This window comes from Phlebotomus papatasi, chromosome 1 (assembly GCF_024763615.1).
Source record: "Phlebotomus papatasi isolate M1 chromosome 1, Ppap_2.1, whole genome shotgun sequence".
In the NCBI taxonomy this organism is placed as follows: Eukaryota; Metazoa; Arthropoda; class Insecta; order Diptera; family Psychodidae; genus Phlebotomus; species Phlebotomus papatasi.
The window spans coordinates 21,426,692-21,447,607 of record NC_077222.1 but is presented as its reverse complement, the minus strand read 5'-3'; the positions used below and the strand labels follow the sequence as shown (position 1 = coordinate 21,447,607).

Genomic DNA, 20,916 nt, shown 5'->3' with positions numbered 1-20,916 from the left:
GTCAAATTGATCCAACTTTGATCCTTTTGCACAGGATGAATCAAATATCATACTTTGAATGCACATTGTTGCGAAGACGCTCCTGGGCGATCTACGATCAGCAGATTTTTCCAACACGGGATATATGACAACATGATTAATAATAATAATAGTAAAAATTTATACTTATAGGTTATGTATCTTTTTAACGTAATCTCTTGTTGCAAATTTTGAAAATATCCCAAATAAATAGTATTTCTCTTTAGTGAGTTCTTTAAAACCTTTGGAGGAAAAATATTGCGTGTGGTTGTCTTTTTCTAGGTTATGTCACTAAGATTACCCCAGAAATGTCCCTTCATGGATTGTATTACTTTGAGAATTAACCTCAATTTTCAACGCGAATTTTTAAGAACATCTTGACAGCTAGAACTAATTAAAAAATCGGTTTTAGCTGTCCTTATCGAGGCTATGTCAGTAAGATAACCCTACTTTGCAACGTAACCACTTTTAGCAAATAACATCCCTCCGATTTCATTAATAAAAATAGATATTTTTCTTTCGTAAGTTCTTTAAAACTTTTACCTTGAGGAAAAAAATTTTGGGTGGGGCTATGTTTTTCTAGGTTATGTCACTAAAATAACCTTAGAAAGGTTCTTCGTAGGTTGTATCAGTTTGTGATTTTACCTCACTATTTTACGCGAATCACTGAAATATCTTGGTAGCCAAAACTAATTAAAAAATTGGTTTTTGGCTATCCTTATCTAGGTTATGTCAATAAGATAACCCTGTTTTGCAACATAACTTTTTTTAGTAAATTTAGAAAATATCCCTTCGATATCATAAATGAAAATAGATGTTTCTCCTTTGTAAGTTCCTTAAAATTTTTTTCAGAAGGAAAAACATTTGGGGTGCTATCTTTTTCTAGGTTATGTGACTAAGATAACCTGAGAAAGGTTCCTCGAAGGTTGTATCAGTTTGCGAGTTGACCCCTCCCTTTTTAACACGAATTATCGGAATATCTTGATAGCTAAAACTAATTTAAAAAAATGGTTTCAGCTGTCCTTATCTGGGCTATATCAATAAGATAACCTAACTCTTCAGCATAACCTCTTTTAGCAAATTTAAAAAATATCCCTGCGATTTCGTTAGTGAAAATAGATAATATCGCTCTCTAAACTTTTTATTAGGAGGAAAAATATTGGACAGGGCTGTCTTTTTCTAGGTTGTCACTAAGATAACCTGAGGAAGGTGTTCCTCGTAGGTTTTATCAGTTTGCGAGTTACCCTTCTCTTTTTAACACGAATTATTAGAATATCTTGACAGCTAAAACTAATTAAAAAAAGGTTTTTGGCTATCCTTATCTAGGTTATCTCATTAAGTTAACCCTATTTTGCAACATAACCTCTTTTAGCAAATTTAGAAAATATCCCTGCGATTTCGTTAGTGAAAATAAATAATATCGCTCTCTAAACTTTTTATAAGGAGGAAAAATATTGGACAGGGCTGTCTTTTTCTAGGTTATGTCACAAAGCTAACCTCAGAAGGGTGTTTTTCATTGATTATATCAGTTTTCGAGTTAACCTCAGTTTTCAACGCGAATTATTGGAATATCTTGACAGGTAAAACGAATTTAAAAAAAATGGTTTTAGCTGTCCATTTCTAGGTTATGTAACTACTATAACCTTACTTTGCAACGTAACCTCTTCTGGCAATCTTTTAAAGGTATACTGAACATATTTTTCTTCAATCTAGAAATAAATATTAAGGATTTTGAAAGATTCTTCCTGAGTATTTTACAAACTGTGCCTTTCATGCTGTCATCAGTTCGTTTTACTCTTCTCTGACACATCAATCTGTCATTTTGTTTTTTAAATCAAAAATAACTGGGAGAGTAGAAAAATCAGCCAACTTAGGTTGTCTACCAAAGCCATCGAGTTTTTAGACATTTTTCAGTGAACTTTTTTCTTTTCCATTTCGAGACATTTCGCCAAGTTTTGCGGTAACCATTGACAAAAAAAAATCGGAGTGGAATTTGCAAAAATGGTAAAAATAAAAACAAGAATATTTGATCTTGTTGAAATCTTTTATTGATCTGTAAGAGTTTTTTTTCATGTCCATAAAATCTTTTTTTTTTTATTCTGTCTTGAGACCATCTAAAATCTCATTTGGAATTTCTCTAGCTTTTAAAATAAAGCTAATTAACACTTGTTTTTTTTTATTATTTTCTTTTCACTGCAAATGGTTTAAACTCTTGATTTTTTTTCATTTTTTTTGTTAAATTTAATCTTCTGACGAGGAAAATATGTTCAAACAACTTCTATTCTTGTGTAAGTGTTTGTGATTTTTTCTTCTGTGATTTCTGAAGCAAAAAACAAAAAATAAATTGCAAATATTTGAGTGAATTTTTTTTTCTTGCACTTTTCATCTCTTGCAAACTACTTTTTTTTTTGAAATTTTCATTATTCTTTTAACACTTGACGCGTGTGGATTTTTTTCGAAGTGTTTTTTTCTGATTTTTTTTCTGTCACTTGTGAAAATTGTCTAAAAGATGGCTGAAGCGCAGGTTTCATGTTTTTTTTTTCTCTTTAATTTATTTAATTACTTCTCATTAAATTATTTAATATTTCATTTATAATAGCAGTATATATAGGTTTCATCTTTTTTTTTTCATCATTTATTTAGCTTAGGTCCTAGGCCTAAATACAATTTTTTTATTATTATTTTCTCTTCTTACACCTTGTGCCTTCTACGGATGTGATTTTATTTTTTTTATTTTTTTATTCACTTCACATTTAAACGTTCACATACCACTTGTTTATTTTTTCTTTTTTTTTTTTGTTTTTAATTCGGCAGTAAGCCTGTCTCATGTTCTATTCCATCTTGTTGTTTTTTTTCTCTTGTTTTTTTTTTTTTAAATGTAATAATAATAGAATTATTTGTTGCTCTTTTTTAAAATTTCTTTATCTCTCTTTTTTTATTATTTAATCTAATAATTATTAATTTTAATATCTACTAGATTTTTTCTCCATTTTAAAAATGTTTTTTTTTTCTTTTTTGTCCTCACCTCTATATATATTTTTTCAATTTTTTTTTTATAATTATTATTCTCTCATTTTTTTCTTTCATTACTTCTGCCTATTTTTTTTAATAGTTTTTTTTTGCAAACAAAAATACAGTTTATTTAATTCCTTTCTTTTTTTTACTTTTTTTTCAATATAAGATTAAACATAATTAATAGTAACATAATTATATTTATTCAATTTTTTCTTTATTCCGGCTGATCTCAATATTGTTTTTTTTTAACTTCTCGTTCTTCAAAAATTCTACTTTTTAAAATATAATACTATATAGTTTTTTTTCTGTGTGCCGCGCTCCTCTAAGAAAAAAAAATATTACAAAGAAAAAGATTTAATTGAAGTTGTTTTAGCTGCAACTTCTTGAACACTTTCTTTATAAATCTTTAAATTTTTCTTATTAAATTTAGAAATCAAAAATATCGAAAAATCCGTAAGAAAATCCGGAAATAAATTTTAAAAAAATAATAAAAAAAAACCGTGACGACAAATTTTACTTGTGACTGCCTAAATATTTTCACATTTATATTTTTTAACAGCATGTACGTTTTTTTTAAATATTTTTTTACTAGTTCACATTGAAATCAGGCCAATTTGTAAGATGTACTTTGTCATTTTCCTCATCACTAATACTAAAAAAAGACATTATTTCTCAATTTTTCTTTTATTTTTCTCGTCAGCAACAACACAGTTTTTTTAATTTAAAAATTTCTTTTTTTTACTACTATTATACTTTGTTTTTTCTATAAGCTTTCTCACCGATTTTAAAGAAAAAGAAAGTTTATTTTTTGTTTTTTAAATTAATTTTTCTTACCCATTATTTGCGTGTTGAAAAATTTTGAGAAATGTCTATCGCAATTATTTTTTAATTCACTAAAAAAAAACACAGAAAAGAAAAATTTACAATCTTAACGATACGATAAAAAATGAAATATTAATGATAATTAAACAACAACAATCAGGCAGTAGTTTTTGTATCTTTATGATTTGTTTTATGTTTTTTTTTAATTATTCTTTTTAAACCTTGGTTTTTTCAGCTTTTCGCGGGGTGCCTGTATCTGAAATTTTAAAAATTTTAACTTTACCTTTTTCTGTTTTTTTTCCCAAAAAAAATTTACAGCTCGATTTCAGCATCAAATACGCCGGTTTCTCCTTAAAATTGTCCTGAAGAAACCTTATTAAAAAAACTTTCTACAAAAAAAACCCATCCAATTGAAAAAAAATACAGACACAGAATTTATTAAAAATAAAAAATAACCAAAAAAAAAACTTCAATGAGGATGAAAAGAAAATATTTAAAAATCTTTCGCGATTCCAATTACAGGATATTATTATTTTTTTCTCATGCTTTCAATAAATAATTAATTATTATTAAAATAAATGATTTTTCTTCTTCTCTATTGCATTATAAAGATTTTCATTTTTTTTTTGCATTTCATGCAAAAAAAATTCTTTGCTATATTTATCCAATATTTTGTTTTTTTTTTCATCTTCCCTCATTTACAATTAAATATTCATTTCTTTACGGTGGTTGGTTTCTGATGATCCTCTTTTCTTTCCTTTGTTTTTTTCACGAAAAATCAACCTTTATCAGCTTCCCCCTTTCAATCCCAATTATTATCATTATTTTCCCACTTCACTCTTTTCTGTCTTTAACAATTAAAAAAAAAAAGAAAAAAATAATAACTGAAAAGAAAATCATAATATTGTCAAACTAAAAAAATTTTGCTGCCCTTAAATGTAATAATTTTTTTTATATAACTTTAAACTACTTTGAAATCTTCATTTCTTGCTTATTTTTTTTTTTAAACTTTCATTCAATCTTTCATTAGAGTGCGTGAGAAAATGAGGCTTCCGAAAACCAAATTTTTTAAACAGTTTCACTCAACTGTTTATCAGTTGTTTGCTTTTGTTTTTGTTTCATTTTCATTTGCCCTTAAGTTTCTTTTTTTCCTATTTTTTTTCTTTTCAAAAAAACAGAAAGATGAGAAAGTATAATCGTTTTTTCACTAATAGCTTGTTTTTTACTTGTTTCGAATGTGCAGCAACTGCAAATTTCTTTTCTCTTTTCTTTTTTTTAATAGTAAGTTTCCTGCTCCAGCCAACCGCCTGGATTGCGACGCAAATAGAATCGACGCGTCTCATCATAGACAAAGATGGCCAACATAAATGGCAGAGCTGGGAGCCACCATACGAACCTGCAAGAATTTTGGTTAGAACATGCTTTGAAAGGCAAACTAAATGTTGAATGAGATATTTTCCACATGAAAAGGCAAAATTTCATTTTATCCCAAAATTTCATGATAATTTCGAAAATTTCATATATCTTCAAATTGAAGAAAAAATACTCGGAATAAGTCTAAAAAGTTTCATATCAGGGTCAAGCTGACTGAGAGAATTCAATTGGATTTAAGGTTAAAATACTTTGATAGTCAAACAAAAAAATTATAAGCTGAGACGCGAACCTAAAAGTCAAAAATCATAATGATAATGATATATTTTTCAAGAAAATATCATAAACTTAAGATAAAGAAATATAATAATTCGGATTAGGATAAATCTGATTAGTAGCGATCTATCAGGTCATAACGCGAGGGGAGGCTACGCCTGCGCGCCTGCGGTTGCCTTGATATCATTATGAAAGGGCTGATAGAATCTATGGCACAACCCTGTTGAAAGCGCTTGCAGATGGGCTATAGTTGTGCTATATAGCCGCTTGATAACGTTTTCCAGATGCAATATGGAATGCATCAAAAAAGAATGAGATAAAAACGTTTTTGGTAGACATATCCTTAAAATTTCAGCCTAATGCCGAATATAGGCTGATCCTTGAGAATAATCAGCTCGAAAAATTTGTTTTGAAAAAGATCAGCTGAAAAGTTAAGCGTTTTTTGCGTAAAGGAGAATGGTCAAATCCGGTCCCGAAATCACCACGAACGGGACATTGATATAGGTAACAACTTTTGTTCTGGAACCAATTTTCCAAACCACGAAGGAACAATTCTAAAGTATAAAAACTATTTCTTAGAAGGAAGAATGGTCAAAAGTATATGGACGCTGGTTCATCTTTATCCAGAAATGAGAGTAAGCACATATTTTAGATAGTGATATAAGATTAAAAAATTGCCCGGACCCAGGATGAAAAAGCTGGGAGCCATTGTAAAAAAGCTTTTATCCCTGAGAAAACCAGTGATAAGCCCAGATAAGCTTATGATAGCTGAGATTATTTACAGGTGACCTCGAAATGCGTGCAACTCTGAGTGCTTCCAACTCAGAATGCATGAAAATTCGATCGTGAGTTGAATTTTTTGGATAAAGAATCGGGTCGAGCAAGCAGTTCTTGGCCACCGAGATGGATAAAATTGGCTCGACATGTTTCGAATTTAGGGCAGAATCACATTGACAGTAAAATGCTCACCGTCACCGTCAAAGCCCTTACCGTATTTCGTTGATTTACGTATTTTCATTGCAATTCTTACGCAAATTTTCCATTACGATATTACCTTGTCTCATACTCGGTGGCACTAGGTGAAAATAGTATAAGAAAATTGAATAAATAAAGCGAAAATGCGATAAACGGTAAGCAAAAAAACTGTAGGATTTTTTTTTGCTACAGTTTTTCGTACAGTATTTTTGCTCACCGTTTATCGCATTTTCGTTTTATTTCTTCAATTTTCTTATATTATTTTCACCTAGTGCCACCGAGTATGAGATAATGTAATACGGTAATTGAGAATTTCCGTAAAAATTACAATGAAAATGCGTAAATTAACGAAATACGGTGAGGGCTTTGACGGTGACGGTGAGCATTTTACTGTCAATGTGATTCTGCCCTTAATCGGATGAAATTAGGGTGTCATGAGGGTTGTAGAACTTCAAGAGAGCTTTCCAAAACACCAAAATTTTTACAAATCCGATAATTAAAATCAGAGATATGACTATTTAAAAATTCAATTTTTGACCCCGTCTAGCTCGGGTCAAGGGGGTCGGAGGGGGTTAAGTTTGGTATCGATCGAAAGCTTTAAGGCCCATCTATAATATACTAAAATTTGAGATCGATCGATGCCATAGGGGCTAAATTATTTACAAAAAAAAAAAAAAAACAAATTTTGGGGGTGTTTCGAAATGGCGGAAGGGGGGGGGGTTGGGTCTGACATCATCAAGTTCTCGTCACTTATCGACATTTAACCTTTGCCGAAAACCGCTTGTCTATATCTCTTTCCGTTCTCTCTCCAGATCCTCCACTTTGTGAGACAAGATTTTACGCGAACTTCTCTCCGTGACATTTCGCCTATTTTTCCCACCTGCCTTCTCTCCGTATCCACGTATATCGGAGAGAATCAGGCGAAATTTTCGTGTGGAACTCTTTGTGGAAATCGTTTTTTTGACATTCCGCGCGCTGTTTTTGGTCGCAAAAAAACTGAATACTGAAGTAATTATAAATTCAATGAATGAATAAACAATTAACTTACATTGTTATAAGCTTTGATTTATCATCACGATTCCTCTTAACACTTAAATGACTGCAACGACAATTCATGATAAATTTCACTTCTTAATATTTTACTACAGTAAAAAAAAAACTTTAAATAAATCCTTTGCATTTGTACCAATTCAATTATAAATGAATATTTATACGTATAAAGATTTTCTCATTTTCTTGTGATTTTGTACAAATTTTCTGAATATTATCAAATAATGCTAAAGTCTTTTTTTTTAGTCTTTTTTTAGCAATTTGGCAAGGATTATTGGATTCATATCAATATATATTTTTTCTGTAAAATTTAAAAATTCTTATTTATAATTTGGTCTTTTTTTTTGAAAATAATAAGTAAAATTCCAACAGGAATTCGGAAGAGAAAAAGATGTGTACTTATTATTTTTTTTTCAATATTTTCACATTTTCTTGTATTTCTTGAGGCATATTAAATGTTAAGAGGTTACGAGTTTTCGCCAAGAAAAGTTTTCTTGGTAGCTAATTTGGTATTGTTTTCGGATTTGACAAGCATTTTTGTAAAATTTTTACAATACTTGAGAACCTCGATTCGACAAATATTCATGATATTTTCGCAATCATTAAATGGCCAAAACCCTTTTCATATTTACGAGAGCTGAAACAAAATAATATTAAAGTAATAAACAGTTTGGAAAATGATTGGTATCAAACTCAAAAAAAATAGAAAAATAATAAGAGATAATAACAAAAAAATTCGAAATTCCTGCAGAGTTTATTAAGAAAAAAACTTCATTGAAATTTATTATAAATATACGGAAATTGTATTTATTAAGTGAAATAAGCATTTAAAAACCATTTAAAACTTAAAAAAAACGCGATATTTTAATTTATTTGCTTATTATTTATGTAAATTAATCAAACTCTCACCGGGAATACCACTCGATAATTCTCCCCGGTTTCTGATGAGAAAATTTCCAATCGAAAATTTAGTGGATACTAAATATGCGAGTTCCACACGGAGAATTGGCTTTTCCCACAAAATCAAACTCTCACATCTGGAGGATACGGCCCCAGAAGCGTTTGTACTCCGGACGGGACGGTCGGGACGGTCGGGACGTCCACGAAAATCGATTTTTAGCGCACATGATATTCGTGATCTATGAGTGTCAAAACATGTACATCCAAAATTTGGGCCCAGTCTGACGAGATCGGATTTTACCTAGGACCACAAAAGCTGAGATTGTAAAGAATCTCAGCTAAAATTGCTGTTTTAACAATGAATTACGCAAGAACGACTGAAGCAATCTTATGGAAATCGGTAAGAGTCAGTGACTTAAATCCACGCATATTACATTCTCTCTCCTCTACCCTTCTGGTAGCCACCATACAAAATGAGAGTTTTTCTTTAAATCTTCTCTACTTAGAAGAGAATAAGGATTCTAATTTAAGGACTCTACTTTACAGTGTTATCACACTTGCACATTAAAATTTTAATGTGATTCACATTAATTGTCGCTTGTGAGCGTCCAAATATGTTATTTGTGTCTTTGAGTCACTTAATATTTGGGGTTTTTCTATTTATTGATAAAGAAGTGGACTTGGCCTGAAAAATAAGTTTAAATTTACCTAAAGCATAAATATTTTTCACATTAAAAAATTAAAGAGAAAATCGCATTAATTTTTCGTATTAATGCTGTAAATCAATATATATCAAATTTTGCGGGCCAAGTCTACCTTTTTATCAACAAAAAGATCAAATTTTGAATATAAAATGATTCAAACACACAAATTACACATTTGGACTCTCACCAGCGACAATTAATGTGAATCATATTAAAATTTTAATGTGCAAGTGTGATAACACAGTAAGAGGGCAATCTGAAGATGATAGAAAAATCAGAAAATTTCATGAAATCCTGAAAACTTTAAGAATTTAAATGGACTTTATAAATTTATCAGGGCTTGAAATGATTCTAAAATGGAAGGACACTTACTTGAGTGGGAACATTCGGAGACCCTTGTCCATTCCCGGGCAGTATGACAGGAATGCCGCAAGTAACGTCTCGAACACAAGGCCGAAATTGAGAGCCCAATTGCGCATTCCCTGATGCACAATGGAATTACGGCGGGTCTTGCAGATGATCAAATCAGCCCATTGTACAACCACGATGGACACGAAGAAAGCAGTATGACAAGTGAATTCGAGTGTTTTGCGATCGCGATAGGTCTGCAAGAGACAAATAGATCCAAAAACAATGTAAGCTCCTGAAAAAAATGGCAATTCTTACAAAGGAGAGAAAGCCACTTACCCATTCTTGACCATAGGAATCAGTTAAATCATTAACAGCCTTGGAATCCCACATCTTTCGAATGCCAAAGAGTTTCTGTGGCAAAAATCCATTTTCAGCCATAATCACAAAGTACACGAAGAATCCAGCAGCTGCCTGAATCATACCAATTTGACCGTATGCCATTGAGATCAACCTAGATTTGATGAAATTTGCATCATATTAATTCACTTGGGAACTTTCAATCAACGCCAATATCTTTTTTCTTCTTTAATTTCTTTAAAGACATAATATTGTGTTATATTTTACAAGAAGTTGAATTTATTTGTGCTACATTTATTTCAATTTATTCTCTTTTTTTTGTAAATAAATTTTCTAACCAATATCTCAATAATTTTCAATGCACAAATAAATTCATTTGTTTTACAAATATTAAATGGATTATATTACAAGTTAGGCATGCAATCAAATTTTATTATAGTGTGAGTTTAAAAGAATTATTTTTTAGGAACATTCTGTACAGTCTTTTTACACTTAAAATATATTTAAAGCCATTGCCAAGCAATTTATGTACAAAAAACCATGACCAAAAAGCAAATATCTATTTTTTTTTACATATTAAAAACTTACGATTCTCTCAGTTGCTCTTTTCCCATTCGTTACCTTCTTTCATACTTATTCTTTTTCTTTTGTCCTCTATTTTGTATTAATTTAATTAGTTTTATTATAGATTTGCTTTTAATTTCCTCTAATTTGTGTTTTAAATATTTTTCTTTGAAATGTGTGTTGGGTGTCTCAATGTTTTCATTAAAATGAACGGAAATAGATTTGCAAAGTATGAGTGAAAAGTGTAATTGGATGTGTAGGTGATTTTGTGTATATCATCTATTTTCTTGTGGAAAAACAAAAAATTGTTTGAAATGTTAAATTGAATTGAATTTATCACTCTTTGCAGAGAAGGTTTTTTTTTGAGGTAGTTTTCTTTATACAAAAATTTATTTTACATGTTTGAGTTTTTGCAAAAGTAGATCTCTATTTGAAGTCTCTCTTTGAGAACTTTGGTACATCATTTACAGACTAAAAAGCACAAGAATTTTACACAGGAAAAGTTGATGAATACTTTTCATTTTTGAAGATTTAATAAACCGTTTAGATAGAAAAGAAAATGGTATAGAATGCCTTAACTTTCTTTTTAATAAAATCTCTGATATTATTATAAGCTATTACTGGACTTGGAAATTAAGCTCCGCCCAAGAAATATAGACCACGCCCTCTTTATTCTTCCTATCTACCACTCCTAACAGAGATATTCGTTGATATTTGTGTAACTCCCAGGAACTATACTTTGTTATAAGATAATCTTGAAATTCCAGATCAAGCTCCGCCCGGGAAAACAATAGGCCACGCTTCTTTGTTTGAGCAAGAATACCGAGACTTTTGAGTGATTTTTGACCTAACAAAGTGATACTGGAAGTCTGTTCTCTCTTCAGGCCTTTCGGTATTCTTCAAGGTTTATCCCTCTTTCAAAGTAAATCAATCAGGGTTTTCTCCAGAGCTTTCGATCCTTGGCGTAGAACTTCTTCAGTGTGGTCAGGAAACATTTTTTTATTTGAGAAACATTTTCTAAAATGATTCTCAAATAAAAAATATTTACTCAGCACACTGAAGAAGACCCACAGCAAGCTCTGGGCAAATAAACTGATTCTATTACTTTGAAAGAGGAATACACTCTAAGGAACACTGAAAAAACTGAAGGACGACACATTTTCTTCAGATTCCAGAGCCAGGAGATAATGCTGTAGGGGAAAATAATGCCCGTGCTTTGTATGATCCCTAGCTTCGTGATGACTACATTTTTCCTGTGTTTCTTAATAAATGTAACTCATTGCACGCTTATTTTAAAAACTAGAGTAACGTGCCCAGTTTTTAAAATAAATTGCTGAGTCAAACTTATTGAAGAACATAGGAAAAATTTAGTACTTACAAAGCCTATGATCGTACGTAGCATGGGCACTTTCCCCTAGCATCATTTCATTAGATCAATATTCTGAATATTTGATAAATTTATTCAAAAAAGGAGGTGTGGCCTGTTTTTCCTGGGCGGAGCCTAATCTGGGAGTTGAATATTAAAGTTCTGGGGAAAAATGTTACTTTTACTTTGAAAGAGGAATAAACTCTGACGAATAACGAATACTAGAGCAGCTTAAGAGACTGCAGCGGATAGTGAATCACTTTAACGCCTTTTTGCAATCTTTCACAATTGTGTTAGATACGTCTGGAATTTGGGTGCCCGTGATCACTTCTCAAGACTTCCTTTTCCGTTTGATTTAATTTGAGAGGCCGCGATACTTGGCTTCGTTCTTGATTGTTCGGTTCTCAGTAAATACGAGGAATATCGTTTCAGATAACTCACTCGATCTACTTCTCACGTACGGAATTTGTCAACAGAATTGACCTCTGCAACTGTCTCTCTGAGAGTTCTAGAAGGTACCAGGATGGAATTACACACTATTACCGAGACCAGTTCTACTTAAGCAGTGTTCAGACCAGAGGCTTAGCCCAGTTCCCGAATATCTTAAAATCCTAAATTTGCTTTTAATAATCTAATTCATAGTCGAAATTTTCCAAAGAATCATTATTGATAAGTAATTAGAGAAGTGAAGCCAAATGGCTAAGTCGTAGATCTGAGGCCCGTATTAGACTGCTATTTATTTTTCAAACAATTTAAGAGAGACAAAATTTATCAGTTCGATTAATAAACATCAATAGCAATATCATTATACACGTTAACAATCACAAACGTTCAAATAGTGAAAGGATCTGAATGGATCGTACACCCATGAAAAATAGACCACGCCCACAATCGACTTACGAAAAATTTTCAAGCTTCTAAAAAATCTTCTGACAACGAGGTAGCTATAGTGTAATATTCAGAGCATATAATCTATTTAAGAAGTAAAGGAAAAGAATAGTTTACGCTTGAATTTTGAGCTGAAATTGTGAAACTCAGCCCAAAATATTAAATAAAACGTTCATGATAAAACTGGCCTCTGTACAAAAATAGCCCTATACAACAATACTAGGTAAATTAGGAACCAATTACGTAGGGAAATTAGGTACCAGTTAACCAGGAGGGAAATTCTGTAACGCTCTGGCAATGCCATATGACAAATTGGGTTCGAATCTCAGGAGAACTTTTTCGAAAATGCGACTCTGTAGCCGTGACATTGCTATTTCAGCTCACGTGGCATTGTCAGAAGTCACATATTAAAGATTTCTGGCAATTCAAATGACAATGAATTTTGTTAAACAAATCAATTAAGACGTACTATATTTTCATAAAATCATCAAGTAAAAGGATTTCATTAAAAATTCAATGAAATGCATTTTCGAACTCATATTATATGACAAAAAAAGCTCTAATGGCATTGTCAGGTTTCGAACTCACGCGTGACAATGCCACAATGTCTTTCGCTCTCTGGGAAAAGTGTTCTAGAGTATGACCCCCTCAATGAAAATCGGGTGGAGTATTATTCACAATATTCAGAAAATGCAGCTCCATGACTATTACAATTTTTACAAATGAGCTATTTCTGTAACTGAGAAGACCGTAGCTACCATATTTTATGTAGGGAAGATCGGCGCACAATGAGCTAGCTAATGAAATTCTTAAAGAAAATACAATAGGAATCGTTCAGCGCTCAAATTATTCACCTTTTGTTTACAGAAAGTTCATTTTCTTAATCGGAATATAGCAGATAAATTTAGTAAGTTTGAGTAAAGTTTATGTACATACAAGTAAATAGGCGTGGCCTTTATTAGTGGGCGTGGCAGCATAAACCCTTCGTCGTTTATAGTCAAATTTAATTCTGTTCAATAAAGATATCCTAGCTATCAATATTGATTTTTTCTTTTCTTGTAAAGAGGCGTGGCTTAATCATTAAGTGATATGGAGAGGCGGAGCTACTTTGATCTGTGAGGATACATAGATATTCGATTTTTCACATATTTCTAAAGGAAATTAGACTTTAACGGAATGTACGTTACCTCCTTAAAACAATTGTGGAACTAAATCAAATAATTGTAATGCTCAGCCTTCTTTAAGCTCTTTATGTCCCGCCCACTAAAAAGGGCGTGACATAAAATTATTTTAGTACACTCCTCAAAAGAAAAGTCAAACATTTCCTGCAGAATAAAGAAGGATTTGACAGAAGTTATGGCATTCTAAATGGATTTATTCACAGATTAATAAAGTGCAAAACATCTTCACCTGTATCCAATTCAAAAAGTATTTCATCAGCTTTTTCTCCAGTGACAAAGAACAATGAAGAAACATCTAATATTTTCGATTTTTTTTGCTTTATAAAACACTTGTTTCCAACAATTTTTTTTTTCTAACTAAACGAAACATTTTTTATCTAAACAGAACATTAAACAAAAATAGTATAGAACGTTTCGAAAAATACATTTAAAGCCAGATTTTTCTACAAAAACAAAAAAATAAATACAAAAATTTCACTTTGCCAGCATCAAAAAACTTCCAATGATGATCCACACTACAGATATTGAACTATCTACTGCATTAAAATAATAAAAAAAATGAAGTTTTTGTTTTTGGAAATTGCAGGGGTGAAGACGCAACAACCATTCCCATTGTCAATATCAACGCTTTGTTTTTTGCTTTGATTTCCGTCTTTTTGAGAAAAATGTATTTTGTGGATTTATTTTTTGCAATAAATTTTCAAATTGGAAAACAAACAACGAATAAAACAGTAAAAGCACATTTATAAGATGTAAAAAAATAATTTTGAATTTCGCTTTCCAAAAAGACTTTATGCAATCATCAAGGGTGAAAGGGTGGTTATAAATTTTTAGAACATATAGAACTTTTCGTACTTCATCAACAAGTCAAACAAAACATAAATGTCATTAACCAATAGAGCGGGAAGGGGGACAATTAAACATAATAAAATAATTAAGAAAATAAAACCAATCGAATCGTTTAGATTTTAATCAATAATTGTGTGTTTTCTTTGTACAGGTTTTGTGAATGTAAAGTTTTCAATAATTCTAAAAAGAATCCAAACGACTCAATAAGTTTTTTATCTCAAAGTTTTCCATACAAATACAATATATGAGGTTTTCTCTTTTTTTTGGTAAAATTGTGTGTATACGACAGAAACACAATAAATATAATGTAAAAAACCAATTGAAAATGACTTTATCTTGTTCACAAAAACAAAATCCGGAAGTATTTTGATCAATTGGTCTGAAAATCAGCACAAAAATAAAAATTTTGTTTACTAAAACTAAACCTTGTCAAAGCTTTGGGAAAAAAATCAATAGCGCCAAAAAAAAATTCAAAAATTTCTTCTAAAGTCATTTTCCTTTCAATGAAAATTTATTTAATTTATATTTCATCCCATATAAGATTTAATCTTTTTTTTTGTTTATCTCAATATATGAAACGAAAATACAAGAACAAAAAAAAATGGAAAAAATTGGTTTTTTTGATTGGTTCATAAAAGGCACAACTACCACCAGATCCCGAGGACAAAATTCTGACCTGCGATTGACCAAGTTGTCGCGGTATGGATCTCTGGGTTGCCTTTTCATAATGTCACTCTCGGGCGCTTCGTAAGCTAATGAAATGGCCGGCACCTTTGCAATTATCAACATTAAAGTTCAGCGGGTTAAAAATACAAACAGAGAAAGAGAAGAAGAGAAGAAAAGCATAGTGTTATAGATGAGACAAAAATTAATGATTTCTTTTTTTTTCTTTATGGGAACTGTTATCATTTCTTACTATATTAGTAACATGACAGTAAGATATAGGAGAGATTATTGGCTAAAAAAAATTGGCAATGAAAATGAGTTATCATTTCAAAATTTAAAAAAAAAAATCAATTACTCTAAAGTATAATGAAAAAACGATACCACAAAAGTAGTTATGATTATAATTTACCAATTTTAAAGAAAAAAAACTTGAATTTCTCGAATTTTCAAAAAAAAACTTAAGGCTGAAACACATTGACTGTGACTGTGTCCAGTAGAAAACATTTCAACCGAGACACGAACCAAACGACGACATAAAATATAATTCAATTCAGTTTGTTCTTTTCGTAGCCGTATATTATTCACTTATTAGATAAAAAAGTTTTGTCTCAATTACCGTTTTATTGAAAACTTTGTAGATTTTCAGTACAAAGGTTATGTTAAAATTGCATTTTATGGAATGTATCTCGGCTAATTATAAAAATCTTAGCATCGCTTACAATATTTAGCTTATTTTATAGATTTCTTAGAACCTGATAACCTAAAATTATGCAAAATCTAAGCAATATTCAGTCGCAATACACAGACAAAGCTTAAGCTTTTCATATAGCAGCATACCACTCATCGAACCCTTAAGTAGTCTTCAGACTAGAGGTTTAGCCTAGTTTCTGAAGGTCCTCAAATCCTAAATAGCAACTTTTTTTAATTTTTAAAAATCTAATAGATCATTTGAAATTGATAATCCAATCCTAAGTTAAAATTTTCTAAAAAGTCTTGAATGACAAGAAATAACATTGAAGCCATATGGCTAAGCCTTAGGTCTGAAGCCCGTGTTTGGTACGCAGAATGTAAAGTGTCTCACCTAATAAATATTACCCTTATATATAAAACGAGTCAAAGGAATAATAATAATTATTATAGTAGGGTAAATTGAGCTAATTCAAAACTTGCTCCAAATGGAAATTTTTCGCTACTCCAAATGGAAACGTCATTGTTTTCATGAAAAATACAGTACTAAATTACTATATTTATATATTTTCTATACCAGAGTTTCATTATTCAGCTAATTTTGCTCCAAATAAAGCGAAAATCCATTCATATTCACAAATTTTAATTTGGTAATTTCTCAGAAAAATTAAAAGTGCACCTCTTCACCATCGAATTTTTCATCGATCGACCATGTTTTCAAAAAACAATAAAGTGACTGTTGTTTATTCATTTTGTTCAACATTTATGTCATATTTCTGGCTATTTTTAGTTAAATTAAGTGTTAATCTTTATTGTTTACGGTACATGAAGTTTTCAAATGAAATAATTACCTATTTCGTGAATAAAAAGGGTTTTTCTGAGGTGTCTGCAAATACTTCAATAGGAAACCCCGGAAATATGATTTTTTTTAGAGAGATATTCTTATTGTTTTAGATGGGAAAGGCGAAAAGACCAGGAATAAGAACAAATCCTGCACTCAGGAGCAACTCAACAAGGTTTTGGAAGTCTTTCGTCGCAGTTTCACTTACACCGTTTGTCTCCAATTAGAAAATTTCCTTGTTTCCTTTTGGATTAATTTGTTTCCAATAGAAGCATTTTGCACTTGTTTTTCTTGTATTTAAGAAGTTTTCAAATTATACCTAAAGAATTTTCACTGAACAGTAACATTCTACAAGAGTCCAGGGCAAATTTATGTAATTCTCTTCAGAAAAAATATGAACTTAATGTGTTGAATCTTCTGTCAAAGTTAATGCGTCTGGAAATGGTTTTGAATTAGGACATTTACCCTACTACATTCCATGAAGAAACTAGGCCCTCCTGTAAGAGTAGCTCTGAATACGCCTCCGTAAATGCGTATTACTTTGTAAGCTTATTTTTTGTAAGATTTTCTTTAAGTCTGGAACTTAAGGATGGTCTTGGTCTTTAGGCCATCCTAAAATACTTCTTAGGTGCCCTTATGATCCTTAGGCCATCCTTAAGTTCTAAAATTAAACAAAAGCTTACGAAAAACGGGCGTGTAAAGTCACTTCGGACGGAGTGCAAAGTCATCCACATCTACTCTGTTATTTTTCTTTAAACAGGGATGGGATTGTTAGTCCCATGCCCCGTGGAATCTACTGCACTGAAGTCTACTGGACACAATTTGAACACCTTTAATGCCAGAAAAATTCATGGTGACCTAAGTGGGATTCGAACCCGAAACACTTGCAACATAGAACGAGTGCTCTAGCACTTGAACAACTCAAGAACAGGCTTTTGATAATATTTCAGTTATAATCAAAATCCCCTTAATCATGTAGTAAAATTGCAACACTTTGAATTGCAAATAATATTTTTGAGAAACTGATCCAACAAAAAAAATACAAATTTCCATGGAATAGTTTTGACCGTGGCTTTAAGCAACAGACAGAAAAAGTGTTTGAGCTTTTATTACCATTAAAAATTGTCTTTCAAAACCAAATAAAAAACGACAAGGTAAAATAACTTAAGAAGCCATTTATACTAGAATATTTTGATTGAAAATCTCCCTGTGCGAAAAAATTCTACAGCGATCTTTTCAGTGTTATTTGACTATTTTCCGACGATTTAATAAACCTCTTAAAAAAACATGATGTACGGAATATCATCAAAAACCAGTAGGATGAATAAGTCAGGGGGTAAAAACCTGAGATGTTTAATTTTGTTGCATAAGATCCTTCGATGAGATAGGTTTCGTATATAAAGTAATATGTACACCGTCTTAACTTCATCATTACATGTTATCAAAGTAACTTGTCATTCTCTTTTTTTCCTTTGTTTTAGCCGAGACACTTTTATGATAATTATGAAGAGATTACAAAAATGAAACATTGGAAGAGATTTTCAAGATTGTAGCATGGAGCACAGTAAAAAAAACTGTGAAACATCCCCGATTAAACATGTCCTTTAATATGAGGCGCTTAGACTATACGGAAGCTATTCTTTTTATACGTTTTCCTATTACAATAGGCCACTCTTGCTCTGAGCAACACATATGATGTATCTCGGCTAAATACAAAAATTTTCCTGCTATTTTTTTCTTTAATTTTTGTCTGTGAATTTTCGTAAAACATTTCAAAGTATGCATTTTCTTTTTCTTTAACGAATTTGGACCATAAAAAGTTCAGTCAATGTGTTTCAGTCTTTAACTGAAAACCAAGATCAAAACCAGCTGACAAAATTATTTCGTACTGAAATGGATTTAATACAAAAATTCTGAAAAAAATCCTTCAAAGATATAAGAAAAACTTCTAAAAAGTTAATAAATAGATGAAAAAAAAAAATGTTAAAATGTTAAAATAATGGATAAAAATCGGCGCATTAGCCAAAAAAGTTGATGAAAATGATTTTTAGGCTGATAGGTAAAGTCTTTATACAAAAAAACTTCCAAATCACATTTTTGTTTGTGGATGATCACTGAAAAAGCAATTAATGTATAAAAGAAGTAATATAACAAGACATTTATCATCATATCCATCTTACTTAGAAACATTGCAGATGTTAAAAATTTTAATATAAAAACTATTATTTCGTAAATTAGAAACTAGATTTTGTTCTAAATGCGCTGTTTTTTTGTAATATCTTAACAATATTTTCAAACTATATTAATTTATTTTTTTCATATAATTCATATCCTTTTTTAAATTAAAAAAAAAAACTTGGGGCATCTCGATAGAAATCTATATTTAATTGTATTTTAGACAAATTGTAAACGCAAAAAAGTCAAAAAATTTACATTAACCAACAAAATGAAATATAAGCAACAATTTTTTACGCAAAATTTACAAGCCAATTATATTGAACATTTCTTCTTTTTACAAATTATACAATTTTTCCATTCACTTTCATTTGCAATTTTCTTGGTCTAGGGAAATTAATGTAAATTTTTCGTAAATTTTTTTCTGTCTTTTTTCTCAATTTTTAACTCGCTATAATACAACACTACACTAAAGAACGTTATTTCTTCATTGTACTTTCTTCTTCGTTCATCACCTTAACAACCCCCAAAGACATATTTCTGAGAAGAAAATTTATATCTAAAAGAAATTCGTCATTCAAGAACTAAAAACTATTATAAAACTACAAGAAGTAATCTAGAAAGATAAATGTTGTGTTTCACTGTTTTGTTTTATTCTTTTTTTTTCTATCAATATTCTGTCTTTTGAATTCACCACTAATAAAGAATATAGGAAAAACATAGGAAAATAATAAAATGACTAGGAAAAATCTATCTTAAATTTCTAAGTAAGAAATTCTTTGTAATGAGATTATGAGAAAATTATTTGGTGAATTAATTCAAAAATTCGTGAAATGTGAATGTGCCCTAATTCCTGCAATTATGAATATTTTTTGAATGCAGGAATTTGAGTAATTGAAGTGGTATTTTGAAAACTTTAGAATAATATTGTATTGTAAACAATCACAAGAATCCGACCAAAAACCGGAAAATTTTATTAGTTGAACTCGAAGAAAGATTAGTAGGGTAAAATGAGGTAATCTGGAACCATTTACAATTTGGGACACTTGAGATTTTCTCACTGTTTAACATGGGCAAAGAGAAAACAAAGGTCGCAAAATAGAAGAAAAAGGCGATTAAGAAGAAAAGGAACAGATTTCATCCTTTTGAATCTCTAAAACAGTGAGAAAATCTCAAATGTCCCAAATTACCTCATTTTGCACTATGTAATGCCGCGTTTCTTAAACTTATTGGACCTTATTGACTTAAACCGAGTTGGAGGCTAAACGGTACGAGATATCAAACTTCCGACTTGCAGTGACTCTCTTAAGAGACACTTTTAAAAGACTGTTTTCTCTTTCTTTTCATCAAAAGCCTTTATATTTCATTTCGAAAATAGCTTTAGCGATGATCGAAAAAATTTTTAGAAATCGAAATTTTTGAGGACAAAGCTGAATCGATCTGGGAGGTCTATTTCTTAACCGAGTAGCACGAATTTAAATTTTGTTTTTGGAAAAGTTTGTTCTGGAAAAATCGCAATGGAATTCGAATAGTCGAAAAATATCGAATGTGGTAATCAACAATGCCTCAATTCTAACGGCAATAACGGGAATTAATAGAACTTTAAATGTTTCGAAAAATCAAAGGGTACTCCATTTGTTTTCTTTAGAGCAGAAAAAATGGACTTCTTGATTAAAGAATAGAGAAAATTTATAGAATTAACACTAAAATCCGTTAAAATCAGCTCTCCGATATCAGGATGACAGCTGTCAAATACTCGAAAAATTCCAGTAAATTCTCTTCACGAGCTTTTATCCATCATTTTCATTCCCAATCATATGGATAACGAAGAGTTTTGTATACTTTAATATGTCTTTTTGG

The 20,916-nt window shown here is 30.7% G+C and overlaps 1 protein-coding gene across 13 annotated transcripts in view; it reads right to left on the bottom strand.

The window, feature by feature from the left end:
* Positions 1–1,838: 1,838 nt before the first annotated feature.
* The window catches only part of LOC129798181 (sodium/potassium-transporting ATPase subunit alpha), a 128,530-nt gene continuing 109,452 nt past the window's right edge, over positions 1,839–20,916 (bottom strand). For 7 of the 13 annotated variants that reach the window (XM_055841200.1, XM_055841192.1, XM_055841198.1 and 4 more), the window contains 4 exons: positions 15,364–15,458; positions 9,819–9,993; positions 9,504–9,736; positions 1,839–5,251 (listed from right to left, as the gene is read on the bottom strand). In XM_055841200.1, coding sequence (XP_055697175.1) covers positions 5,131–5,251; positions 9,504–9,736; positions 9,819–9,993; positions 15,364–15,458 — 624 coding nt within the window. In that variant the 3' untranslated portion in view covers positions 1,839–5,130. The remainder of the gene's footprint in view (positions 5,252–9,503; positions 9,737–9,818; positions 9,994–15,363; positions 15,459–20,916) is intronic. The other 6 variants (XM_055841193.1, XM_055841199.1, XM_055841194.1 and 3 more) reach the window with 1 other exon arrangement.